Source organism: Zootoca vivipara, chromosome 13 (genome assembly GCF_965207765.1).
Source record: "Zootoca vivipara chromosome 13, rZooViv2.hap1.1, whole genome shotgun sequence".
Taxonomy (NCBI): Eukaryota; Metazoa; Chordata; class Lepidosauria; order Squamata; family Lacertidae; genus Zootoca; species Zootoca vivipara.
In genome coordinates this window covers 35,433,295-35,453,937 of record NC_142596.1, presented here as the reverse complement: position 1 = coordinate 35,453,937, position 20,643 = coordinate 35,433,295, and the positions used below count along the sequence as shown (strand labels likewise).

Sequence of the window (20,643 nt, the reverse complement as noted above, 5' to 3'; positions counted from 1 at the left end):
TGTCCCTATTTTCCAGGGACGTCCCTGATTTAGAGAAGCTGTCCTGGTTACTGATTTGCTCCCAGAATGTACCGCTTTTCCTTTGGATGTCCCTATTTTCATTGGAGAAATGTTGGAGTCTATGGAATTATTTGACTCCCAAGCTGTCTGAAGCAATCCTGTATAGGGAAGTTTTAGTAATGTTTAATGTTTTATAATGTTTTTATCAGGGTTGGCTCTAGGTGTAGGCTGGGTGGCGTGGGGCTCCAGGGCGCCGGCCCGGCAGGGGGGTGCCGTGCGGCACCCTGAGCCCGCCCACTAGCCGTGCCAAGAAACGGGGCGGAGTGGGGGCGCCGGAGCGATCTCCGCACCACGGCGCCAGGGTGCCCGACACGCTTGAGACGGCCCTGGTTTTTATATATGTTGGAAGCTGCCCAGAGTAAGATGTGTGGGGTATAAATAGTAAGATTAACATTATGGAATGGGACGCCCCTATTTTCATTGGATAAATGTTGGAGGGGATGGATTCTGCCTGTCATTGACTCTGGCTCCCCTCATGGTTGTGCTCCTGGCCTACTGTCCCACCAGCCCAAACGGGCACCAGCCACCACTGCATGTCTCAGAATTAAAAATGGGTTTCTTATATGGAACAGCTACAAACAGCCTATTGATCAATAAAGATAAAGTGTTGATCATTGTGAGGTTTTGTTTTGTTTTTAAGCCCTAAAATGCTAGTCAATATAATAATGGAGAAAAAGACAGAACTCGAGATTTGTCTCCAGTCAGAATTACCGTAGTCACGATGCAGCAAATTCAGGATTTCCAACCCTGAGTTTGCAACCTAAGATTAGTATATTATGCTATGTTATATTGTTTCATTTATGACTCTATTCCTGCAAAGCAGCTGGAAGCAATTTCACAGTATCATTAAAACGTGATTTAAAACAATTGCATCTAGGAGAAGAGTTAAAACAATTACATCTATAAAAACAGTTTCAAATACAATGCAGATACTGACCAGGGGTGATTTTCAGAGGAGAAGCAGCAGGAGGCTGCTCCCTGCCCAGTTTCCTCCAGCTGGGCTCTGGGACTGGTAGGAAGCCTGGCTGAAGGAAAAACAGTCTGGGTAAGGGGTTGCAGGAAAGAAATGGCTGGCGGGGGGGGGCAGTTATACTCCCATTTCTTTTGCAAATGCCCATCTGCTTTCATGCATTCGTATTAGGGAGCAGAGTTTCAGTTCCTATAGAATAATATAGCATAACATTGAGCAAAGAAACTTAGAGAGAAGCTTTTAAAAATAGTCTACTAGGAATGAGCAATCCCTCAGCCCTGTAATAAATAAATAAATCACTGTCCTTTTTGCAAGCTGTGAACAGGAACCCCATATCGGTGATTTGCTGGAGAATTGTAAACAAGAGCAAAGTGTTTGACCACTTAACCGTAGCAGTGATCACACTTCTGCTGTTGCCTTTTTAAAAACCTGAGTTTTTTACCCATGAGATGCCACAGTGAGAGGAAAAAGCATTGCCCTCTTTGTGAATTTACTTTTGACATCCTCATCACACTGGCTGTGTTGAGTAATCATGAAGCCAATGCAGAGTGGGGTCATGCTTTCCTCACTCTGCATTGATCAGAAGCCATGCACAGCTTGGTGAGAACCAGCGTGGTGTAGTGGTTAAGAGCGGTAGACTCATAATCTGGGTTCGCATCTCCGCTCCCCCACATGCAGCTGCTGGGTGACCTTGGGCTAGTCACACTTCTTTGAAGTCTCTCAGCCCCACCCACCTCACAGAGTGTTTGTTGTGGGGGAGGAATGGAAAGGAGAATGTTAGCTGCTTTGAGACTCCTTCGGGGAGTGATAAAGCGGGATATCAAATCCAAACTCCTCTCCCCCCCCCTTCTTCTTCTTTTTCTTCTTCATGATCTCTCTTGCCAAACTAGGGACAGGTGACAAAACGTGATGAAAATGAGGATGGGAGTTTTTGTGAAAACTCCTTCGGAAAAGCCCCCTTGTGAGCTGGCAAAGTGTGCTGGCAAACTGCTACTTTAGCTCTAAATAAATCTTGTAAAGAATTGGGAAGATTGCTAAAAGCAATCCAAGACACTCAAGGGAAGGAAGTTACAAACCTCGAGGAGCAAGTTTAGAAGAGACACTGACAAATGACATCATTTTCCAGCATGGAGTATTCTCACTAGTCTGAATGAATGTTATGACTAGATCATATGCTGCCTACAAGAAATCTAAAAAAATATATAAGTTTTTGAAGGGAATCGTGAAATATTAAATTCCACATCTATCGAGGCATATGACTCACATTTGCTAGAAAGACTGTAAAGGCTTCCCCCCAAAACATAGCAGGTTTTATTTTTTAAAAAAAATCAAGGTTGTGAATCAGTGTGAAGAGCCAGATTTGGAAAGAACTAAACCAGGGACTAGGACCCCACCCCACCCCACCCCACCCCCCCATGGCTGTTGGAGGCTGCATTCCCTAGGGGTAATCTTTGGAGAGGCACATGGTGTGGTGGTGGGGGGTATAAAGTTTTCTATGGTGGGATTTTCCATTTTGTGACCTGCCTCTACCCGTAGTACGCACACAACTTGTCAGAATCAACACACTGGTTTACTGCCTCTCCCCGCCCTCCACCCCTGGGAGAGCTAGGCCATTGTTTCTGCTGGTACAATGCTCCATAGTGCCAATACCTTTACATCCTCCTTTTGTTGATCTTTTGTACAGGAGCCCAAATCCTCTGCACTGTGCTGCTGCTCAAACCAGGCGCATGGACCCATAACCTGGCAAGAATCCTCCGGAAACTGGATCTGGAGAAATTCAGCCTGGTTGGAATGAAACACATAGACCTCACCCCAAAAGATGTCAAGGCACTCCTCTCAAGTGGGGAAGCTAAGCAGGTTGGTTGGAATAAAAGACCAAAGGGCGTCAACAAAAGAGCAATACACCTGGCTGGGCGCTGTGAGAAAAGGGTGCTGGGCTAGATGAGCCATTGGCATAACAAAAGAAGAGCCTGGTGGGTCAGGCCAGTGGCCCGTCTAGTCCAACCAGGTGCCTATGGGAAACTATAAGCAGGACCTGACTGCAATAATGTTCTCCCCTCCTGCAGTTTCTAGCAACTGGCATTCAGAGGCATCAACCATCAGGTTAGTAGCCATGGCTAGCCTCCTCCTCCATGAACTTGTCAAGAGTAGAGAGACTACAGAACACAAGAGGTGGATGAACTGGGCATAATTGAGAGTTCTTTATGTCATTTACAATGCTAGTCTTTTCAAGGTCTCAGACCTAGCTTTTAATATCAACCTACAGCATGGAACCTACTTTTCATTTTCATTTCCCTATTATTGCATTTTCCCTTCTCTCTCTCTCCCTTTCCCCCCACCTTCCTTTTGTGTTTGATTTTCTGCTTCCTTCTTCTTCCAATTTTCTTTTGGGCGCTTCCAGACCGCTGCTGTTTTGGGGATGCGTTTTGAGCTCAAAGGCAGCGAATTCAGGTCGTGCAATTAAAGCGAGCTCAGTGTCCTCGAGGAACAAATTCGTTTCCCAAAAAGTCCGGACTTTTTGCAGTAAGAAAAGTGAGGAGGAAATGTATGGAAACTGAGGAATGACAATTATTTGATGTGGTGCTATGTAACCTCCATACAAGTAAATAAGAACGAACACTCAGCAAACAGCTGATTTCCTACGGCCTTCTATGCATGCAAATTGGGATGATGACTCGGTTAACAGGTCATCAGTGTGTTCTGCTCACTTGCTCTCCCCTTGAAAGAAACACGGCTTTTCTTCCTGAGAGTATGACTGCACTAAGATTGCCAGAGTTCCCAGAGTTGGCCCGAGGTTCTTGGGGTCTTTCAAGCAAGATGTTATCCGTTGACCCCCTTTAAACGGTGAACCATCTCCTTTAAACTGTTTTTTTTTCTAATAGCCACTGGATAGCACTCCCACTGAGATCTTGAAGAATGATCCCAGTGGGGTGACAAAATCTCCCAGTTCCCAGTAGGAGGGGCAGCCAGCTGTCCTACCGCAGCTGCACTTGCCTGAGATTTTCATGATCCAAGGGAATGCTTAGATGTTTGTGCGGAGAAGAAACAGGATCTCTCTGGTACCTCATGTTAGGGCACACACACACACACACACACACACACACACACACACACACACACACACACCAGCCCATGGGCCTCAGAAGGAGCCCAGTCAACACCACACACTGATGCTGAGTTTCATTTGCAGTCATGTGTCTTGTGATCTGCAGCAATCTGAGCCGATCATTATTCTTTTTCTATCTTCATCATCAATATAGACATTCTGAGTCACTCCTCCTGGCCTTTGGACACCCGGTGCATAATCTAATGCATTGCTGTGGCTTTCTAATCATATTAACCATTGAAATACTTCTCCTTGCAGATCAATAGCAATGCTTAATTTTGAAAAGTCACCCTAAAGCTCTTATAAATCTGAGTCACAGCTTTATAAAATGTAGATTTGCTTTGCAAAGGCCTACATCATAAGTGTATGGAGCTGCCTTACCCTGCTTCAGATCATAGCTGCCAAGTTATCCCTTTTTTTAAGGGAAATTCCCTTATGCTGAATAGGCTTCCTCGTGAGAAAAGGGAAAACTTGGCAGCTATGCTTCAGATCCTATTTTATTTCTTCATACATAGCAGCTCTTTTTCCCTTCTGCCACTTAATATGTTGTGATTTCCTGAATTAACTCTGGGAAAGAAATAACATGGATAAAATATCAGTGAGGCACCTTACTCCAAAAATACAACAGGTTATCTCCAACTAAATCCTACTCAGAGCAGATCCACTGAAATTAATGGACAAAGTCCCTTAACTTCAATGGGTCTACTCTGAGTAAGAATAGCTTGCGATACTAGCCATTGCTGATATCTAGTAACTTTTTAAAAAGTTTATGATAGAACTGGATGCTAAAAATATATATGATGATACTGGTGCCTAGGATTCTTAAATGTAATTTTAAAATTATACCATAAGGTGAGTAAGAGGGAACATAATAGAGGTGTATTAATTATGCAAGGCATGGAGAAAATGGGAAGAGAAAAGCTTTTCTCCTCTCTTAATGCTAGAATTCAGGGACATCCAAGGAAACTGAATGTTGGAAGATTTCGGAGAGACAAAAGTACGTACTTCTTCACATAATGCATATTTAAACTATGGAACTTTCTCCCACAAGAGGCAGTGGAGGACATCAACTTGATGGCTTTAAAAGAGGATATTTAACAAATTCAAGGAGGATAAATCTAACCAATGACCACCAGCCACTATGGCTAAATGTGCTACCTCCACTCTTGAAGGCAGCATGCCCCAGTAGAGAGCTGCTGCAGCTAGGTCCTGCTTTTGGGCTTCCCACAGACAACTGGTTGGAGACCTCATGTCCTAATACAAAGATTATTTTCAGGTTTGCTGTTAGGCCACTTTGAGTACTTATATGGTGAAAAAGTGACTCATGCAAGCTATCACTAAGTAGAATTTTTTTTAATGGTTCAGTTTTCTTTATCATCAGCAATCAGCTATGAATCATGAGGAAGCAGGTTATCACAGTCATCCGACAGAGATCTTTTATATTCTTCACATAGCTCAGTGGTAGAGTATCTGCTTCGATCCCTAGCATCTCCAGCTAGGGCTGGGAATGTCCCCTGCCTGAAACCCTAGAGACCTATTGCCCATCAGTGCAAACAATAATGATCCAAACGGGTCAATGGTCTGACTCAGTACAGTGAAGGGCTGTATCCCAGTGGTAAAGCACCTGCCTTGCAAGCCGAAAAACCCAGGCTGGATCACCAAGTCTCTTCAGGTAGAACTGGGAGAGTCTGCTAGGCATTGTAGACCCTGTTGAGCTAGAGAGACCAACAGCCTGATTCAGTATAAGGCAGCTTCATAGGTTCCTTAGCTAGGTTGAGAACAAAACTTTCCAGTGGGGAAAGGCTGTGGTTGTAGATTATTCAGAAGGTCCCAGGTTCAATCCCTCCCATCTCAAGGTAGGGCTTAGATCGTCCCCTTTCTGAAATCCTGGAGAGCCACTGCCAGTCAGTGCAGACAGTACTGAGCTAGGTGTGTCAATAGTCTGATTCGATAGAAGGCAGGTTCCTATGTTTTGGGGAAAGGGCCACGGCTCAGCAGTAGAGCATCTGACTCAATATAAGGCACCTTTGTATGTTCCCAGGCTATGAGAGAAGGTTGGGGTATACACATTTTAATATAATGTAATGAAATGAAATGAAATGAAATGAAATGAAATGAAATGAAATGTAACAAGCTGTGGCCCTCAAATTAGTTCAGGCTCCCAAGAATTGCAGCATCTCTTCCTCAGTTTCTTTTTCAATACTGTCACACCACCTAAAACATTTATGTATGTAAAGCCTTCATGACATTGTTCACATTGGAGTATCTCCCCACTCAAGCCAAGGAAGGCTCTTGCATCTTCTTAGGGAGTCTTTAATCTGTATGTATCTTTAATCTTTATGTACGACTCTCTGTAAGTCCCAAATCACTAAATTAGAGATCTAGTATTACAAGAATGTTTGGTGCTGATGATGAATCATTTACGAAGCATTTGAGTTTTGCAAACCGATTGAAATCTTAAGATTCATATTCTATAGAGGAAAAGCACCAGTTGCCAGTGGGGATGACTTGCTAAGATTTAGGGGCACCAGTGGGTCAGAAATGAGAGTTGAGCATTGCTTTCATCACAGGGGGGAAAATGCCTATGGGCAGAGTCAAGGGATAGAGTCACATAGCTGTCAACCCTCCCTTTTTTGCGGGAAACTCCCTTATTCCAGCGCCTTTTCCCACTGCTATCCTGGATTGTTAGAAATACCATAGACTGTCCCCGGGACAGGTGAGGCTGGTGATCCGTTATTTTCAAATCCGAAAGTGGACAGCTATGTAGAGTCAAGGAACAGAGAAAGGTGAGCAGAGCCAGGGTGTGTGGTTTGTTTAGATCTCAGAATTTAGGGACATCAACTTTTATTGACATGATAGCACTGTTCAAATCCTGGTCAAGCCAAGAGTCAGAACAAGCCAGAGTTGTGGAAGGCTTATTGTTGCCTAACCAGAGGTTATACCATACAGTGGTACCTCGACTTACGAATGACTCGACATCCGAAAGAAAACCGTGGCAGTTTTAGATAGGGATTTTTCGACTTACGAATTTTTAGATAGGGTTGCTTCGACTTACGAATTTTTCTGTTTCCAATGCATTCCTATGGGAAATCGTGTTTCCAATGGCGTTTTTCGACTTACGAATTTTTTGACCTACAAAGGTGCCTTCGGAATGGATTAAATTCATAAGTTGAGGCACCACTGTACATTTAAAGTACTCTTACACCACTTCAACAGTCACAGCTTACCCCAAATAAATAGTTGGCTAAGTGTGTTGGGAACTGTAACTCTGCGAGGTGTCTCCTAACAAGTCTCAGCACCCTTAACTACAGTTCCCAGGGTTCTTTGGCGGGAAGCCATGACTGTTTAAGTGGTATAAGAGGGGATGTGGCCAGAATCCCCCCTCCTTTACCTTCACAGCTCTCCCCTGCATCCCTGATGGTTCATTACAGATTCACCTGCTACCTGGGCCTTTTCCCACTGAAGGTGCCAGAGACAGAACCTGGGACCTTCTTCATGCAATGCATGTGCTCTTCCATTGAGCTATGGTCCTTCCCATGAAACATCTCCCAGGCTGCTAGACCCAAGTGGTAAGGAGCACCCTTAAACACAACAAGCCACACATTATGCAGGAACAGGCAGAGAGCTGGGCCTTCACATCCTGATCCTAGCCCTGGCAGCCCCTTGTTCTGGAGCCCCAGCCTTCTTTGTTACAAGAATTGGCAGTGCAGAGGGCAACATGAGAACATAAGAGCCTGTAGCCGTCACTGCCTTTTGCGGAAGTGAATTCCATCATCTAACTATGCACCGTGCGAAGGACAACTCTGCCCTGTGCTCATTGCAGCTGAACAGGTAGACTGACCAGGTGGGAACTGACTCTAGGATGTAGAGGCAGCTCCCTTGTTAGCTCTTGACAAAGCAGGAAATTGCCAAAGCACATTGGTTCAAGCTTCTTGGCAGGCAGAGTATGTCACTGGCTTGTGGGACGTGCCATTGGCTGGCTGCGCATGGAAGATGTGGCACCAGAAAGAAAGGGCACACCTTATTAAATCTGCCTGCTTTGCATGTTATGGCCAGGCTGCTATGTGGGGCAGCAGCCCTGAGACAATGCAAGCTGAGGAGAACGTGCCAGTATGGAAACAGAGTTTGCATCCTGCTATTATCAGGTATTACGAGAAATTTGCACATGAGTAGCCTTGTTTTTTCAAATAAATAAATGCAAACAGATGTGGAAATTGCAGAGAACCGAAGCGGAGATTGGAAAAAGGAAGACGTGAGAGAAACTGAAATTGACAGATTTTCCTATCCCATGACTTGATTGACTCAACAGCCCCCCTCCTTATGTCTAACTGGGTATAAAATATTCTCCTTTTTCTAAACCTCCTTTCTTTCCTGTCACTTGCTGCCATGGAATTGTGTGCTAGGCTTTAGCTACCATAGCTATTGCACATTTGCTTAGCTTAGTGGTCTCTATTTCTGTCCAGGATGCAAAGCTTCTACCGTATAAGCCTCTCTTTTCTTTTCTGCCCAGGACCCTGCTGCCTTGGAGGCTCACTCCAGCTACCTAACTTCAGGTTCCTCCTTGGTCCTCTGCCTTCAGCGAGAAAATGCAGTGAAGAAGCTCCTGGACTTGCTAGGCCCTGAAGACCCCAAGGAGGCTCAAGCAACTAATCCGTTCTTTTGGAGAGCTCAGTATGGCCACAGCTTAATCCATAATGGGTTTTATGGTGAGCCTATCTGTTTAGGATCGCTCAGAAGGTTCCCACTTGAAAAAAAGTAGTTTTTGATGGAAAGATTCTAGATATTTAGATGTAAGAAGGAATTGGTTTCTGTTCCGACCTGTGTTTATCACATGCAGCGCTGTTTCCCTTCTGCTGCAGTTCAGCTTCTGACAAAAACCACATAATTTGTCTCACTGTCTGCTATGCAGAATTTTATACAATTAATTGTGTTATCATTATGTTATTTCACACACTTATATTTTAAGTGCAAAGGAAATGGGAACAAGTAATCAACTGTGCCCCATTTGTGGACTAAAACAAACAGCAAATACCCATCGTATTTGCTGGATTCATTTCTGCTCCAGATGTGGGATACTTAAACAAACTTTGGCAATTTCTGCTCCCATTTTGGTGGGAATTCTCTGACATCCCTACTCCGAAGTAAGTCTCATTGAATTCATTGGGGCTTATTCCAGAGTAAGTATGAATAGGGTTTGGAAGCAAGTGCTGTCCAAAATGGCTCCTTGACATTGTGGGTGTCAGAGTGACGTGGTCTCATATTACAGGAACAGCTTAGAATCGTCTCCCTTTGGTAAACAGCATCCCCACCTCCCAAAAAGTAAAGTGGAAGCCTATTTCCGTGGAACAGTTCTCCGGGCAGAGATGGCAAGGCTCCTCCTCACCCAGATCTGTTGCTAAGGGACACACGGCCTCTGCGGAGTCCTGCTACTAAGGGTGACAGCTCCCATTTTCAGCTCCACAGAGCTTTCATTCAGGCACACCATTTCTGCCTAGAGCTGTGCTCTACGGAGACAGAAGCTTGTGCACTGTCAGCCGTGGAAGTGGGTCAGATTAAAGGGTGGCTTTTCCTGCTCAGTCTCCATGTTCACAGAGAAGAAGTTGGAGAGAGGCAGTGTGGTATAGTAGTGAGGGTGCCCGGTAAGGACCTTGGGGACCAGGGTTCAAATTCCTCTCTAGCCACGGAGCACACGGGTTGACCTCGAGTCAGTCACTGTCTCTTGACCTAACTAGCCTCACAGGGTTGTTTCGGTAGATAAATTGGAGGAAGCAAAGAGTGTTGCTGTAGTTAGTTGTTATATTTATAGCTCACCTTACCTCCAAGGAGCTGAAGATGGCCTCTATGGTTCTTCCCATCTTATCCTCACAAAAACCAGAAGGCACAGGGTCCAAGGGGGCGTCTTCCTGCCTGCTTCCCAAATCCTAGTAAGTGCTGGGCTTTGGGAAGGAAGTGTGATGTCTTTGACAGGGTGCTAGAGTCCACCTTTCTCCTTCCCAAAGCCCTAGTTAGTGCTTGCCCAGCTTTGGGAAGGAGGTGGGAGGGCTCTCGGCCCATGCCAGAACCTGGGGCCTCCTCCCCAAAACCCAGCATCTCGCTTAGCCAGCTTTGGGAAGGCAGCTTTGGGTGGGGAGGACATAAAATTTTGGCCTTGTACATGGCACCATATTAATAATAAATAATAATAATAATAAATTTTTATTTATACCCCGCCCTCCCCAGTCAAAACCAGGCTCAGGGCAGCTAACACCAATAAAATTACAATAAGACATAAATGAAAAGAAGACAATAAATTAAAATACAATATTAAAATTTAAAATGCAGCCTCATTTAAAGTAGTCCATAAATCCAAACCATGAGGGAGGAAAACACAGGGGTCAGACTGAATCCAACCCAAAGGCCAGGCGGAACAGCTCTATCTTGCAGGCCCTGCGGGAAGATGACAAATCCCACAGGGCCCTGGTCTCCTGTGAAAGAGCGTTCCACCAAGTTGGGGCCAATACTGAAAAGGCCCTGGCCCTATTGCCAAGGTCTGCCCCTGGAACAACCCTGTGAGGTAGGTTAGGCTGTGGGAATAGCATGTTTATGATGACGATAGGAACAAAGGAAACACACCAAGTCAGACCATTGGTCCATCTAGCTTAACACTGACTACACTGGCTGGCAGCAACTTTCTAGGCTTTCAGATGAGAGGCACTCCTGGCCCTACCTAGAGATACCAGGGATTGGACCAGGGACCTTTTGCATGCAGAGGAAATGCTCTCCCTGTAAGCCATGGCCCTTTCCCATGATGATGATGATGATGATGGTGATTATACTATCCCTGCACATGGAAAGCTAGTACCTCAGGGAGAAAATTAGGCTACTTTCTCCCTGGCATGCTAGCTTTCTGCAGGTAGGGGAATTCCCATGTGGAACAGTCCTCAAGTAAGCCACCTTCCCACCTGCATTTCAAAGTGCTGTTGTGCCAGCAGGTGTCTACTACCACATATACTTTCCCTGAATGTGTAGGGAAGCCTTCAGACCCTGGGGACATACAAAAGGGCTGTTGTTTGCCTTATCCCTACTGAGTTTCATTCCACTGTTACTGGCATGGAAAAAATATATATCCAGGCCTTCCTATTTACACATGGAGAAAAGAACTAAAGATAGTGTTATTATGTTGGACCGAGGCGCCAAAATGATTTCATTTCCTGATAACTCCGCCGCATTCAGCAGGCACCCCCCACCGCCACACCCCCCCAGCCAGGTATCTGCAGCAGCTTCACTCGATGTCCTGCTCTGAGTCTGATTTTCCCAACACTTTATTTCTTGGCTGCAAAGAGGAAGAAAATGGTGACATTGTGTTGGTGTGGAGAACAAGCCGAGTCACAATAGAGTGAAGTCAAAATAGCAAGGAGACAATGAAACTGTTCTCGGCGTAATAGGTTTAAATGTTTGCTGTTACAGTGTATAACAGCTGCCCTTTAAAGCAATTTCTCCAGGAATCTGTGTGCCATCAATCATCCCGAGAGAGGAGCAGGAACAGAGACGATGTTTAATTCATGGGCTGATAGAACCATCTCTTTGTATTTATCTCTCTTAGGCTCCACATCGTATTGGGCTGCTGTGCGGGATGTGGAGCTGTTCTTTCCAGAAGGGCTGTGTGGGGCTGGGCACCCGTCTCTGGAGGGAAAGGAGGTAGGACCCTCCTCGTTCCTGATGTTCGTCCTTCATAGCTGGAGCTCTCGCCTATCTGATTTCTCTCTTTTGCCTCCTTTTTGCATCTGTTATCTTTTCCATTCCCACGGCCTCATGCAAACACGCCTTCCAAACACAGCTACCCAAAGGTTAGCATCCACTCCAACCTTTGCCAACCTGGTGCTCTCCAGATGTTATAATAATAATAATAATTTTTTATTTATACCCTGCCCTCCCCAGTCAAAACCGGTCTCAGGGCAGCTCCCACCAATAAAATTACAATAAAACATAAAAAGCAATTGATTAAAATACAGATTAAAATACAGTATTAAAAATTAAAATGCAGCCTGATTTTAAGTAGTCCATAAATCCAAGCCATGAGGGAGGAAAACACAGGGGTCAGACTAAGTCCAACCCAAAGGCCAGGCGGAACAGCTGTCTTGCAGACCCTGCGGAAAGATGACAAATCCCACAGGGCCCTGGTCTCCTGTGAAAGAGCGTTCCACCAAGTTGGGGCCAATACTGAAAAGGCCCTGGCCCTAGTAGAGGCCAATCTATGGCTCGGGATCTCCAGAATATTGTTGTTTGTGGACCTTAAGGTCCTCCGCGGGGCATACCAGGAGAGGTGGTCCCGTAGGTACGAGTGTCCCAAGTCGCACAGACTTATGGTCCACAACATCTGGATTGCACTAGGTTGGCAGAGCCTGAGTTATTCCCACGGATTCTGCAGGCAGGGAGTTTTCAGACAAACCCTCTCGGGCACTGAAAGTGTGTGGATGTTTGTGTTGTAGGGCCGTGCCAACCTGCTCTGCCCCCGACGTTGAGGTGCATTCTGGGTGGCATTGCAGCAACCGCGTGAAGTGACCCTCTGTGTTTATAGATGTGCACACAAAAGTGAGGGCCATAGCTCAGTGGCAGAGTGTCTGCATTTCATGCAGGTTTGGGATTGATCCCAGGTTCAATCTCTGGTATCTCTAGGTAGGGGTGGGAATGAATCCCGTCTGGAATCCTGGAGACCCACTGCCATTCAGTGCAGATGACACTGGACCAGTGGTCTTCCTTAGCATGAGGCAGCTCTGTACCCTTCTAGTCGTGATGGCAGGACCCTGACTGGCCCAGGATTCCCCAGGATGTGGAGAAGCTCTTATGTGTTTACAGCTCTAGACACATGGCAGCCAAAATACCCAGTAATGCAGGCATAGTGAGGGCATGGCCAGGCAGCGCGAACCCACAATCCACTTGTGTCTGCTCCACAACTTTCAACACAAGAGGGTGTTTGTGTGAACCTCCCTTAGAGGCTTTCAGCAATGTGCCAAAGACCCAGGAACCTACACTGTTAATGAAATTCACCGGCCAAGTTTGTGCCGTGTAGATTCTTAGGTTCTTTGTTGAAAGCCAACAGATTTCATAGCATGCGCACGCACAGATAATGGAGTATGAAATTTAGGTTGTGTACCAAGACAACGCGGGTGGCACTGTGGGTTAAACCACAGAGCCTAGGGCTTGCCAATCAGAAGGTCGGCGGTTCGAATCCCTGCAACGGAGTGAGCTCCCATTGCTTGGTCCTGCCAACCTAGCAGTTTGAAAGCACGTCAAAGTGCAAGTAGATAAATAGGTACCGCTACAGCGGGAAGGTAAACGGCGTTTCCGTGCACTGCTCTGGTTCTCCAGAAGCAGCTTTGTCATGCTGGCCACGTGACCTGGAAGCTCCTTCGGCCAATAATGCGAGATGAGCGCCGCAACCCCAGAGTCAGTCACAACTGGACCTAGTGGTCAGGGGTCCCTTTACCCTTTACCTTTACCAAGACAACTGCTCAGGCACCAGGAGGTATGGTGTAAAATTATCATTGCCCGTGGTTTACACATTCATTATTCTCTCCCTCCACAGTCCCTGATCAAACAGTTTTTCAGGCTTCTCTAGTGCTTTGATCTGTATCTTTACTTGGGGGAAAAAACACAAAGTCCCAGAAGCATGGCTATTGGCCAGGGTTGATGTCGGGTGCCTTTTGGGTTGACTGTCATGAGTGCCTATTATCCCGCGTTTGTATTGGGTCACATAGTTCTTCCTTTCAATGCCTGGGTTGGTTTTGCTGTCCCCCAACCCCCCCCCCCCGTTGTCTCTTTAAAATGTGAAAAACAGATGCATGTTATTCAATGTGTGCTTGTGAAGCCTTAAAAAGGCAAACAGTGCAAGGTTGGCATTAAGAGCGAAATCAACTTTTTATTATGTACTGCAGTAACAAAGAATATGGGATCCCAATATATATTGACAGGCAAACGTTATGGAGTGAGCTGGGCAGGTGCTTTGCCAGGCAGTGCAGGATCAAACCCCGAGGAAATCGGGGACAAAGAACCCTCTCATCACTCCTGTGGCTTTTGCAGGCGGGCAGATGATGCATGAATTTCTAGCAGAGTTGTGGGCAAGCCCTTTTGACTCCTACCCGGGTTTATCTGTCTCCCGGCAATGGTGGCTCATGTGATGTGTGTTGCTATCTCTCTCCCCCATCTCCCCTGCAGATTTGCACTGTTGCATCTGACCCCACAGCCTGCCTTGAGATAGACAAACAACACAGGCTTGTGAAAAGGGAAGCGAGAAGGCAGCTCAATTTACGGGGCCCTGCACAGCCACAGACTCTAGGTAAGGAAATGTACAATTCCCTCCTCATTATATGAGCCTAAAATGGCTATTGATTAATTGAATAGCAAGACAAAAAAAACCAGAGGCAGCCTAGAGTTGGTATTGACATCTAGAGAATGAGAATTGCTGCTTAGAATGGGGGGTGGGGTGTAGTTTAGGCCTTTAACTCATTGAATGCTGAGCCCATCAAGTACCAGGAGTTGGGAGTCCATTAAAAAATGTGGGGTCCCCCACCCCTCTTTACTCAAAAATACAGATTGTTAAAAAAATGTCTAAACTCCCCAAAGCAGCTCCTTGCATTTTGGCCTTACAATTGGTCACTTTTGGGTGATCTTGCTATGGACCCATTTCCCCCAACTCTGTGTTTTGTAGCTCACAGGTTAGATCTGTCTATCTCACTCTGCCCACCCGCCCTACCAATTATTTCCAGTTCAGAAATGTAGTATGGAGGTCACCCACTTTTTAAAGTCCATGGATCTGAGTGAGTCCTCACCCCCCATGAGCCCCCACAGAGAGTCTGAAGTGAAGAGACAGACATACAGAGACAGAGAGAATGCACACCACTTGGTGTAAAAGTCATACCCAGCAGAATAAACATGAACCTTAAAAAGCACATAGAGCTATAGTGAGGAAGTTGGAGAGAGGTTCACTCTTCCAACTTCCTCCTTCGCCTTTATGTACTTTTTTGAGGGGAGGAAGTTAATAACCACCCTCACTACCTCATGATCAAGGTGGCAGGGAGTGGGTGTGCGGAGTGCATGGCAGGGAAGACCTCAATGGCACCATGGCGCCCATGGGTGCTACTTTGAGAACCCCTGATGTAACAGAAGCGAGTGGCAGAACTGTTCCTGAATTCACATTGGGCAGCAGGCAGAGGGGGCTGCACACCTGAATGCTTATCCATGGGAAATGGATGTCCCCCATCACCCGCCTCATTTAGTTCTGCTGAACATGTAAGGAAATCTTTGCTCTCCCATTTGAGGGCCTCACATAAAAGATCCCTACTTTGCCCCAGTACTGCCTCTTTTCCGGCTTTTGAGAATGCACGATAAATGGGATGGCAGCGGTGTAGCAGATCCTTTCCAGAACAGAGTTGTTCAGGGGAAACTGGTGCTGTTTGCTGGTAAACAGGGTGTGTTTTTCTGCTCTGAATCAGGCTTGGCCACTAGAGGGAGAGATTGCACACCCAAGAGCTTGATGTCCTTTGGATTTGGTTCAATCACCTCTCCTGCAGATATATGAGCAGATGTAGCATTTAATGGAAATGTGGAACATTCCAAATTGAAAACTGAGTTAACTGAGTATTTGATTTTGGGAACACACACACATATATCTGGATAGATATCGGTCTTTCTCGGATACAATGGTAAATTGGACAAGAAAAATAGTTCATTTAGTATGTGACAGGGTTTGAACGGCTGGAGCTCACCAAGAGATCAGTTAGATATTTGATAGTTCCCCTCCTTTCGCTTCCAGAGTGCTCTCAGCTTTCTGTTCTCTGCCAAGCCACCTGCCTGATCCTTCCAGAGACCTCCCTGTGGAAGGCGAGCCCCCCGCCCTACCTGGTCCTGCTGGAGCGACTGATTGGGCAAGGCTTCCTGGTGACGGGGGCACGGCTCACCACCATGGACGAACCGCAGGCCTGCTTCATCTCTGCAGTCCTGAGTGCGACCGACAGGGAGGCGCCCGTCATGGTAGGCCAACTCATAGGAAGGGCCCTGATACTGAGTCCGATCATCGCTCCAGTCTTCACTATTATCCACACAGACTGACAGCAAAACCCTGCCATTAGTGTTGGACCACAGCTCCCATTATCTGTGACCATTGGCCTTGCTGGCTGGGGCTAGTGGGAACTGGAGATCAGCAAAATCCATGGGGAAGCAGATCCCTTATAGCCGATGCCCATCAGGGTAAATGGGGCTCTGCCCCACCAGATGCAGCCTCTTACAACTGGTCCAGGAGGGTGACTTTGCCTGTCAGCTTCCTCCTCCTTGTCCTCTGTGTTGTCCTTGCAGATCTCAGCAGGGAGGATGGGGGCAAACATACAATGAGTGGACTCTGCCCCAGACCAACACGGCTACCTACCTGTAACCATTCTCTAGAGGGTCAGGCAGGAGTCTTTTCCAGATCTACCTGGAACTTGGGACCTTTCGGGTGTAATCTATGTGCTCTAACACCGAGCTGCAACTCCTCCTGCAAAGCTCCCCTCTTCCATCTAAGCAGCACTGCTTAGTTATTTACAGCTTATTATACTGATGGGCCCATTTGGTTTCTTCAGGCAATAGTTAACTGGAGCCTCAATGGTCAGACAAAATATACTACTGAATATTAGTTACTGCCAAGGAGCAGAAATGGAAGAGGGCTCCTGCCCTATTTGTGTGCCTCACAAATGAGTTCTCCGCTTTCCCACAGCAATTTGCAATCTTTTAAAACGATCCTTATGAAAATGTGCCAGCATTTTGTGTGTGAATTTCTCCCCCAAAACACGGTTTTTATGTGGTTTTGACTGATATACACATTTTTGCATGTGTTTCCCTTTGTGCACTCTTTCGTTAATATAAACTCTTTTTTTTTTTTTTGGTACATACTGGTTGGAGAATTGCATTGCCAAATGCACAGATTTTGAAGGACAGCTGTGGTTTTTTTTAATATTTGTTGTTGTTGTTTTTATTTTGGAACGTATGCTATTAATTCCCCAGGAATCCCTGTACCTTGAGTTATTATAGGTATTTAAGAAGTGCTAATAACAAAGTGTCCTAAAATGCATTGCTAACTGAAGGCTGCTGAACATTAAGAGACCACAATATATTTTTGCAGGGTGTGTGTGTGTGTGTGTGTGTGTGTGTGTGTGTGTGTGTCATTCCTCCAGTTAATACAGCCTCAAATGTTCCCTTCAACCTCAGCATGGAAGTTATTTTTAAGAGCGGAATGTTTAATCAGCAGCAGCTGTTTTAAGGTACATCTGTGCAGGAGAGCAATTACATCGTTCACTGAGCAATTAGACTTGGTTTTGTAAGCTGGGGACACCAGTAGGGCCTCCACCAGAAAGGTGGAAACCCAAAGGTGTGGGGAGGCAGGGGGAAGTCTTGCATTAACAGGGCAGCTCTAGTGGGAGACGACAGACCTCTTTCCCTTCTAAGGTGGAGTCTTGTCCACCAAAGGGAAGGAGCTGTCATGCTTCCAGCCAGAGCGATTGTATCCGAGCCAAAGGGAAGCTTTCCGGGATCTCCGCTCCTCTCCCCTCCTCTTGCCAAACAGACCCTTGTAGGGGTTCACCAGTGGCACAAGTTTCCCTGGTAGGGTTGTCAGACACAACAGAGGGCAGGACTTCTGTGCCTTTAATTGCCCTGCTCTCTTTTGAGTCTGGAAACCTTAAAGAGAAACCAGCAGACCCTTTCTTTAATTTCCAAGCAAAGGGTCTGCTGGTTTCTCTTTAAGGTTTCCTGACTCAAAAGAGAGCAGGGCAATTAAAGGCACAGAAGTCCTGTCCTCTATTGAGTCTGGCAACCCTATTCCCTGGCATTGTGCAGTGTGGCAACTGCAGATTCACCATGCAGCAGGCTGGTCTTCTGGCACAGCTTCCCCCTTGGTTTTTATGGAGGTTGGCGAGTGTCAATCCATCAAAAGGCAACACCGCCCCTCCTGGTTAGAGATGGGGGAAGGCATTCTACTCAGTTTGCACTTAAAGGCCAAGCTACCTAATTCACACTTTCTGGAACAATGTGCAGGGAAAAATGGCAAATTGCTGCAGAAAACAGAGAAGAGAATTGAAGATTGGAAAAATAAGAAATGCCGAGAACCCGCATGAACCAATCCTTCCATCTGTACCCCTGGTGCACCACTGGGTGTTTGGGTGAGAAGAACAGGAAGCCCACTGGAAAACCGTGTGTAAATAATGGGTGCCTTTTGGATGGAGTAAGCTGCATTACTGCCACCCAGCACAACATGTGATATCAGATGCCCATTGGACTCCTGGCAAAGTGGTTTCACTGGATGCCTACCTATAGAAGGTGGCTCACATTCTCTTTTCTCTTTCAGTGCTCTCGGTTACTGAAGGGCACCTGCCTGATCATTGCAGCCCAGCGAGACAATGCAGTGGTTTGCTTTGATGCCCTGCTGAGCAGGTAAGCAAGAACATCGCTGCCCTGTTAACTCACTCACCTCATCACTTGTCTTTGGGCCTACCAGGCCAGAGGAAAGATCCAGCTAGTCAACCTAGTATGCTGACTCCAACAGGGAGCAGACAAACGCCCCCAGAACTTCACAGGCAAACAGCGTTGCCAGTTTTTTTTTTCAACCAGACTCTGTAGCTGCACCTTATAAGAGTGCCTTGTGTGATCTCCCTGCTTGACATGGCTAGTGCCCAAACACCATTCTGGGCTGCAGGTGGTGAAAGCAGCTAGTCTCCACAAGGGAGGGAGAGAAATTCAATTCGCTTTGCATTTTAATGTGAATCTCCTTCTGTTGCACTTTCCGAAACATTTGCGCACCAATAACACAACTAACCTTTAGAATTCACACTTCTTTGAGTTTTGTGATGCATTTTCCAACCCCCAAATGTGCAAATGAGGGGAGAGCGTGCATAAAGATGCATAATTAGGGGAAATAACTTACAAAAATGCATTGTAGCCAGGAAAATTACATGCAAACATTGGGGGGGGGGAATGCTGGCTAATTTTTGTGAGGTTTTTTGTCTTGGTAAACAAATTGCAGATTGCTGCAGAAATATAGCAAGCTGGACCTAATAATGGGAAAGTAAGTAATGGAGAAACACCATTCCGTCCATCACTACTCCCAACTAGTATCCTTGCTTCATTTTCTTTGGCTGAGCGTCCCCCTCCAGGAGCCCATTCTGCCCATTGCCCTGACCCTGTGGCAAATTCAGAAATGCAGGGTCACTTCATGACAGTTTCAGCCACACTCCCTGACAGCCACGTCCCCTTCTAAGATTACCGGTATGCAATAATCTTATAATTGTACAGTTATACAATAATAGTAATTAGGGATGCATTGTAATGATTAATGCAGATCTCCATGTGTTTCCTTTTGGCTAGACCTATTTTTTTTTCTGTGCGTATATGCGGGCAAATCATTTGGACTGCTTGAGTTGTGTTTTCCCTGAGGTCCCATTGTACGCAACAGAACATACACACCATTCTCCTTGTGTTTTCAGTGTCCCTAAAGGCTTAGGCTTTGGAGCATACAGTGGCTAAAAGCTGTACCAACTGAGTGACTCTTAGGATGCTAGAGACAGGGACTCTGCAGGGACCCTGCTGCAGAAATAGTCTTCAACCCCTTCATGCAACCCTGGGCTGCCCAGTGTCATCCTCGCCAGGCTCTCAGGAGCCCCCAAGGGAGAAGAAGCCCTAAATCCATTCCTCTCTCCCTCCCTGCCCCTCCCACTTCCCCCTTGCCACTAAAGCAGAGGTGGGGAACTCTTTTCAGCCTGAGGACCACATTGCCTCATGGGCAGCAACCTTCACACGCCACCCCAATCTCCAAATGGTGTGAGATTCCAAGCGTGCTTACCAGGGTCTGTGTTTCCTTTTGGACAGAGAGGCCCAGCAGAGACTGTGGTGTCTTTATGGTATATGGTTTATTTATACATAGATACAACCTGAGCCTACATGGAGAGAGTGCAGAGCCTTCACATCCCAAGAGGGGCCTGTTCCTCCCACTGCAGCATCCTCAAATTCCAAGGGTCCCGAAACATCTTGTTTGACCCATTCTGCAGCACACACAAAACAGCCCACCTCGAGCTCTGCACTCACCTCATCTCAAGCTTGCAAAACTGACACTTTCCCCTTGTTCGCTTACTGCAGTCCTAAACTGAAACGACTGGTCTTTCGTCTTACTAACGGTCCCCCATTTGCGGCTGGTGCAGCCTTTGCTTTGCTGATGGCCAGTCTTGATGGGTCATGACTCTGTCTTCAATTCTTAATGGCTTATCTCCAGGCGATTCTCTGGTGGGAGACAGACGGACACCAAGTTTAGCCTGTATTTTTACACTGCTAAATTCAATGTCTGGCGCATTCTCTTAATACTCCAAGTATTGGCTAAATCCTAACATTTGCTAAATCTAGGAAGTACAGGTGCCTTGGTACCCAAAACCTAAAACAATTGGCTGCATCCCAGCCATGCAAAACCCAGAGGTTTCTGCACACACCGCTTGCCATCCAGGCAAGCGAGCAG

General features: G+C 46.3%; 1 protein-coding gene across 3 annotated transcripts in view; it reads left to right on the top strand.

Moving 5' to 3' along the window:
- DNAAF8 (dynein axonemal assembly factor 8) overlaps positions 1-20,643 on the top strand; it is a 91,608-nt gene that overhangs the window by 61,975 nt on the left and 8,990 nt on the right. For all 3 annotated transcript variants that reach the window (XM_088656670.1, XM_060282780.2, XM_088656669.1), the window contains exons 25-30: positions 2,715-2,887; positions 8,647-8,842; positions 11,719-11,813; positions 14,331-14,451; positions 15,928-16,145; positions 18,490-18,575. In XM_088656670.1, coding sequence (XP_088512796.1) covers positions 2,715-2,887; positions 8,647-8,842; positions 11,719-11,813; positions 14,331-14,451; positions 15,928-16,145; positions 18,490-18,575 — 889 coding nt within the window. The remainder of the gene's footprint in view (positions 1-2,714; positions 2,888-8,646; positions 8,843-11,718; positions 11,814-14,330; positions 14,452-15,927; positions 16,146-18,489; positions 18,576-20,643) is intronic.